This window comes from Macrobrachium nipponense, chromosome 28, assembly GCF_015104395.2.
Source record: "Macrobrachium nipponense isolate FS-2020 chromosome 28, ASM1510439v2, whole genome shotgun sequence".
Taxonomy (NCBI): domain Eukaryota; kingdom Metazoa; phylum Arthropoda; class Malacostraca; order Decapoda; family Palaemonidae; genus Macrobrachium; species Macrobrachium nipponense.
Genome location: NC_087217.1, coordinates 22,513,050 through 22,520,549, shown reverse-complemented (window position 1 = coordinate 22,520,549; position 7,500 = coordinate 22,513,050). Strand labels below are relative to the sequence as shown.

General features: G+C 38.3%; 1 protein-coding gene across 1 annotated transcript in view; it reads left to right on the top strand.

The window, feature by feature from the left end:
• The window catches only part of LOC135201589 (solute carrier family 45 member 3-like), a 164,731-nt gene that overhangs the window by 115,193 nt on the left and 42,038 nt on the right, over positions 1-7,500 (top strand). The window contains 3 exon segments of the mRNA XM_064230619.1: positions 4,331-4,644; positions 5,558-5,744; positions 6,762-7,449. Coding sequence (XP_064086689.1) covers positions 4,404-4,644; positions 5,558-5,744; positions 6,762-7,449 — 1,116 coding nt within the window. The 5' untranslated portion in view covers positions 4,331-4,403.

Genomic DNA, 7,500 nt, shown 5'->3' with positions numbered 1-7,500 from the left:
GATACTATTTAATTCGACTTTACCAAAGTATTCGACACTATTTAACTCTACTTAACCAAAGTAGTATTCGACACTATTTAATTCGACTTTACCAAAGTATTCGACACTATTTAACTCTACTTAACCAAAGTAGTATTCGACACTATTTAATTCGACTTTACCAAAGTAGTATTTGACACTATTTAATTGGCCTTTACCAAAGTATTTGACGAAGTTAACCACTTTACATAATATAAAGAGTTCGAAAACAACCGAATAGTAGGTCCTGTGTGAACAGGGCTCAGACTTCTGGTATCCTGCTAATGGAACACTATGAGGAGGACCAGCCCAGGTCCTATCAGGTATCCTATAAGGAAGAGTCCTCCGTCTTGTCTTCTCGGTTTTCATCATTGATAATAATGATGACTATCTTGAACAAGTCAAAAAATGCGCCCAAGTTTCTTCGGCGCAGCCGAGTTTTCCTTACAGCGTATAGTGCTGTATATGTCATGACCCATGAAACTTTCATGGTGGTGGCCTGGTCTATAGCGTTGCCAGACGCATGGTTAACTTTAACCTTGAATAAGATAAAAACTATTGACGTTAGAAGGCTGCAGTTTGGTATGTTTGATGATTGGAGGGTGGATGATCAACGTACCAAGTTGCAGCCCTCTAGCCTCAGCGGTTTTTAACATCTGAGGGCGGACAAAAGTGCGGACGGACGGACCTCTCTCTCTCTCTCTCTCTCTCTCTCTCTCTCTCTCTCTCTCTCTCTCTCTCTCTCTCTCTCTCTCTCTCTCTGTCGAAGTAGGTAATTCATTTTTATTAGCCCCCTGACTCGGTCCCTCGTAAATGAAAATATTGAAAAACAATATAATCTAATGAGTCTGCAAATTTGATCTGTCGATTTTATGAAATCTGTAAAAGTTCATTTATTTTGTCGAATTTTATTTTGTAAATATTAGGTTATAATCTCAATAAAGCATCAACAGAGAGCGTACGTGTGTTCTACTCTCTCTCTCTCTCTATCAGTTTTACATGTTTACTTATGTTATGCTTATATATGCGTTGTTATTATTATTATTATTTATTATTATTATTATTATTATTATTATTATTATTATCATGAACAAATTTAGCCGTTTCCTGTATTTTTTGCTATCGTCTATTTTCCACATTTCTTAGATTTTGGCCATTAATTCGTGCTTGCGATCTCTCTCTCTCTCTCTCTCACTGTATATATATATATATATATATATATATATATATATGTACATATTTCCAAAATGTATATCTGAAAGCTCACACACACACACACACACACACACACACCTCTTCATGCTAAGACGACAAAGCCTGGCTGGGCCAAACAGGCGAATATTGGCAATAACACGTCAAAAGCTTAAACAGTAAAAAAAGAAACAAAAAAAAAAAAGGTCTTGGAAACGAAGACATTCGATAATCGATACCCTTGCCAAATGGGAAGAAATTGGTATGCAAGAGACCACAGAATATATACGTCAATACCTTCAGCAATAATAATACTTCGGCCATCTTTAAGAGAAAAAAATAGTTACTAAAAAATATAACGTTTTTGAATAATGGATTCACGAATAGACCCTTGGCGACTGGGCTGGATAAGTCGCTGAATAATTCCCTATGTGTGGGTGGGTTGGATCATGAAGTGGAAATGAGGAGAGAGAGAGGAGAGAGAGAGAGTGCGAGAGAGAGAGAGAGAGAGAGAGAGAGAGAGAGAGAGAGAGATTATTTATACATCATGATAACAGCAGTGATAGTATACGTATGTTGAGAATTAATATTGTTCGTCTTTTATTACTTTAATCACTAGTATTGGACCCTTATCCTACCAATATCTTTAACTCCTACTGTCATCTACTGCCATTATAACTGCACTAAGTGGATTTTATCACTATTATTACCAGTATACTTAGTGGAGTTTCCTGCTATGATCACTGCTATGAAGCAGATGTTACCACTATCATTACCATTACTTAATGGATTTGATTATACTGTCATTACCAGTATCTAGTGGATTTGACTATTATCATTACCAATACTATGTTGAGTTTACTACTGTGATTACCACTACTTAGTTGGAGTTACTACTATCATTACCACTTTTGAGTGGGGCTTGCTACCTTCATTACTACTTCTGAGCAGGTTTTATTACTGTCATCACACTCCTGAGTGGTGTTTGCAGCCATCATTACCACTGCTGAGTGAGGTTTACTGCCATCATTACCAGTACTACTGTCACCAGCACTACCTGCTACAACTAGTATTATTAGTTACCATTATCTGTTGAGGCTGTATCACCTAATAATATTAGTACTTGTACCAGCATTACCAACTACTACTAATATCACTACACACTTCTGTGTTCCCAAGACTTTTCATCTAGTATTATTGTGTCTTCCTAATGGACTCATTTTTTAATAGAGCCAAAGTATTTTCCTCCACTTTTTTTTTATTTTTGAATACTCTCAAAGTTGCCACGCCAGATTTTAATAGATAGCCTTCGGGCCTGACTTTTTTCAAGTGTTGCAAAAGTAATTTAAAGTTTGAGTTCATAAAAGTGGGGGGTGGGGAGTCAGAGAGGTCTTCTCTTTTTTTTATTTGACTTCATTAGTTTTTCTTTTTCTTTTCCTTATTAATCTTTTTTTCCGTTTGGGCGAAAGTTCGCAAACTATCTCTCAAAAGTATTCGCCAGGTGAAAAAATGTTTCAAGGGGCGAATATTTGACGAGACTTAATGGCTGGAGCAGTATAAAAATTCCCCCCCTCCCCTCTCTCTCTCTCCTCCTCCTCTCTCTCTCTCTCTCTCTCTCTCTCTCTCTCTCTCTCTCTCTCTCTCTCTTCTCTCTATGTGCCATAGTTTTAGTACCTGAAAGGAAACTTTTGTAATTGCATTAAATCTGCCACTAACAGCTCTAGAAATGAAAAAAAATGTAGTTCTAAGCCATCACCTAATTGTGTAAGAAATGTAGGCAAAATTTTTGCCTAAGTAGATTATTGATGTTTATGCTTCAGTGCCCCTTGTGTTGATTTTTTTTCTCTGTAAATGGAACAGGAATATAAAATCTAGGCCAAAAGCCAAGCTTTGGGCCCTACGAGGTCATTCAGAGCTGAAAATAATGGTGAAACAATTGTTAGAAGGGTGTGGAAAGCAAGATGGAAGAAAGAGAATGTGAACGGAAGTATATAGTAAAAGGAATTAATGGGGTTGCTTCTAGGGGCAGAAGGGACACTGCAAAGAACCTTAAGTAATGCCTAGAGTGCTCTAAATGGGGTACACTGATGGCACGACACCCTGCTGGAATCTCTGAGCAAATTCTTTAGCCCCTGCTAATGATTAATTTACCTTTAAAATTAGAATTGTGATAAACTCAATATACACCGATGGTGTTCCAGGGTCCAGTATTAAATATCCTCAGAGAATTGTTGGAAAAATGCAGTTGGAAAATTTTAGCTTCACTACAATTGTGAGAATCTTTCTTATTAATCAGTTAGTTTTTGGAATAACGTGTTTTGTTTGATGTTCAAGGATGAAGAACCTAATTCATTGCACTGGTCATGGTTATATAGGTCATTGAAAGCTGCTGGCTTTTCACCAGAGGCTTTAGAGAACATTCTATGAAATATAAAATCCACACTGAAGTGAAGTGTTGTTGAAGTTGTACTGAATCCGTAACCTGTCAGTTTCAGTTTCAAAGCTGCATCCTTGTTGAGAAAAATGTCAATTTTGAGTTTTGTCAGTACTTGAGTGTGATAAAGTGCTCTTAGAGTGAGGTTAAACTGTATCTGATTTCAAACCTTTGGCTAAGGACAGAATAAGGTAACCTTGTGTTGCAACTACTCTTTGGTCACCCTTGAGCAAGGTGAACAGACTTGTAAGCATACTCAGCTAGGGTGCAGTTTCAGTCTCTTGTGGAAGACTAGTCAAAAAAAGTGAGAGACCCCCTCCCCCCCTCTCTTATCCACCCTGCTTTACAATGGAGGGTGTGTTTTCTTTACAAATAAGGATTGGGTAGCCCTTGTCAACCACTAGTCTCTATTCCAAGGGCCTCAGTGTTATGTCATTGGTTTGAATAAGAAAAGGAATTCACAGTGCAGTGGCATTTTCCTCTCATATCATAAATGTTGATGGAGTTCATACCAACAGTGCAGATCTTGCTGTATTGATTATGCATTTTTTTCATTTAAGAGTTTGATAATTTTATTTATGATATTCAGAACTGTCGCTTCAAAAAGAAACAAATTCTTCTTTAAATAGCAGATTTCCTTTTGTGTTTCCAAGCCTAAATGTTTCATACATTTCGTTTTTGTTGCAGGATGAGTATATGAGGGCAAGGTGAGACTACTCCCAGGAAAACGGATGGTGTGAATCACCTCCCACAGGACTACATGGACCTTTCTGGTCCCCAACCACTGGATGTATCGCGAAGCCCGTCATCCGACACCCATACAAATGTGCTCGCGCAAAGGAGGCTGCGAAAGCAGCCCAGGGGCTTGCCCCGCCTCATGGCAATCAATGCCCTGGTATGTGGAGTTGAGATCATATCCAGTGCGGCCTTCACCTACATCCCTCCATTGCTGCTCAAAGCTGGATATACGGAAACTGTTATGACCATCATCCTCGGAGTAGGTGGGTGCAATGTTCAGCTTTTTTAATAAGTACTCAGGTCTACTGTAGCTATCTGTTGTTCACTTAACAGGTACACTACTGTTACTTCGTAGGGCATATACTGGAGGTATGAAAAAGAACAGTCAGTCTTAGAGTTGATGGGAATAAGCAGCCATCTGTTGTTGTTGGAGAGGTACAAACTCGTTACATTTGTGAATTAGTAGCTAAATATGTAGGAGCAACAGTATTTCTCATGAGAGTAGACAGCTACATTGCTCATCAGCCATGGTATCTGTAGATGTATCAATAATTTTCATTTGATAAATACAGTATCTGTTTTTCATGTAGTGGAATTTCTTACTTTTCTTATTTGTTAAGAGTAGTATTCTAGACTGTTGGATATAGTGATACAGTAAAATGACTGTATTTTGTGAGTCATGTAAAATAGTAATTCTGTAGTAATGGGAATAGTATCATCTGAAATGGTTCGATACAGGAATGACCCTCCCCTAAGGAAATACTTATGAGAACCAGGTTCCTAGATCAACAGTAATAAATAATACTTCAGTTGTGTGTTGAACAACCATCACATTTTACACTGGTACGTATAATTATTATGCAATTTTAACACAGTACATTACTTCTTAACTACAGTGAAATTTTCTGAAGGATGCAGTATCAACACCACTGATTTCATTCACTGAAACTGTGAGTTTTTTATTACTTGCGTGATGTGTGTTGCTGACATTGTGTTTTCTCCTTCCTTCATGAACCCTTATGTCAGCGAAAAATTGATAACCTTCAATAGAATGTAAGTTGACTTTGAGGTATCATAGATAAGATATTGTCCTTTTAATGAAAAATAAAGTCATCTCAGAAGTTAATCAGGTCGATGGCAGTGGCCTTCAACCCAAAATTCCTCTTTTTTTTCCAGCTCCGTTTGTGGACATGATGACTGTTCCCATCTTGGCTGAATGGAGCGACCGTTGCACATCGGCTATTGGTCGACGCCGGCCGTTCATCATGTTCTTGGCTTCGGTTCTGCTCCTGTCACTTATCCTCATCCCCTACAGCTCTGTCATCAGCAGTCTCTTTAGCATCACCACTCCTTTGAAATTACAGTACGTTGACAATGACATATTTTGTCATAACATTGTTCCCCCGTGTCCGTTGGGGATGCGAACCAGAACACCCCCCCCCTTCCCGCGAAGAGTAGTTGAAACCCCTATTAAAATGCTTAAAACTGCTTATTTTGTTAGTGAAAACTCAAGAAAAACCCACTAAAAATGTTTATACTTGGTTTTTAAATAGATTTATCACAAAAAGTGCATTTTATGAAGAAATCAATAAAAATACAGATATTTGTGGATATTTCTCGTACCAAAATACCGCGAATACGTGAATTTCCTGCGAATAATGGGTAGGTATGGTTCACAGAGAAATCTGCAAATACGCGAGTCCACGAATGCCAAGAACGCGAATACTGGGGTCTGCTGTACTTTCCAGTCATTGATGAGAATCCAGTGGTTTTCCAGATATGGACAAATTCTACAACTTTTTAAACTCATTTTCATGATGTAAAAATTTGAATAGTTGTTCACACTGCTTCCTTGTAGGTGAAACTGTGTGTATTGCAAGTGACTTGGAATTACTATAAGTTCATAACACTTAATTAATATTAGCACTGTTTACCATTTGCAAGCTGGAAATGGGAAATAACTGTATTTCCACAAGCAGTTACCAAGATGTTGAAATTGCTGGAAGCATCAACATTTTAAATAGTAGTTTATGAGAACTTTCTTATCAATTTTGCAGGTGTTTGTAATTACTGTTGAGTCTGGCATTCATTTCTCCATGCTCTTTTCCGGTTTTATGTATCTATAAAATACTTTTTTTTTCATTTTATGTACTATCTATAAAATACTTTTAGTTTTTTCCATTTTATTTTTCTATAAAATACTTTTAGTTTTGTCCTTTTTTATGAATCTATAAAATACTTTCAGTTTTAGTTTCCCCTTTTATGTATAAGAAATACTTTGAGCTTTTTCCTGTTTTACAATATATACATATCTATAAAATACTTTTAGTTGTCGATTCAGAACAAAATGGCACTAAGTGCTGCATTGCTTCCTTTTCAGCATGATCATCTTGGCAATTGGTGTCATCCTCCTAGACTACAGTTACCAGGCCCTGTTTAACCCTTGTGAGTCGTTATTATCTGACTTGATGGCCACAGCCCCCGAATGGGAGCAGACGCAAGGATTCACTGTGTATTCTGCCAGCATCTCCCTCGGATGTATATTGGGGTATCTCATCGTATCCGTTGACTGGTCGTCCGTCGGACTCATGATTGGCTCGCAGGAACAAACTGCATTTACTGTCATCTTCATCCTGTTCTTACCATGTTTATTCCTCACTTTAGTATTTGCAAACGAAAAGCCATTTAAGCGGACGAAAACCATGCTCTTGAACCCCACAGAGGGTGACATCCGCGTTGGGCGCGACATAGGCTCCGAGGCGCCATTCTTGCTGGGAAAGGGCAAGGGCAGCATCAGCGACGAGGAGATCACTGTCCTCGACCTCAGCAGTGACAGCACAACCATCGTGAGGGACCATCCCTCGGACGGAGGCTACGAGAGTGGCTCAAGCGAGACGGACGAGACAACGCCTCTCACTCTCTCCTCGTCAGAAATGCTGAAGTGGCGGTATCATCGTTTACTTCATCAAATCAATAGGCTTCCAAAGATAACCTTACAAAGGTGCATTAATAATCTGCTGCGTATACTCCTGAAAATTATGAAAATACTAATTTATTTACCATATCAGGTGAGTCCCATTCTAGGTCACAGTGATTTACGTAATTGTTGTATGTTCAGC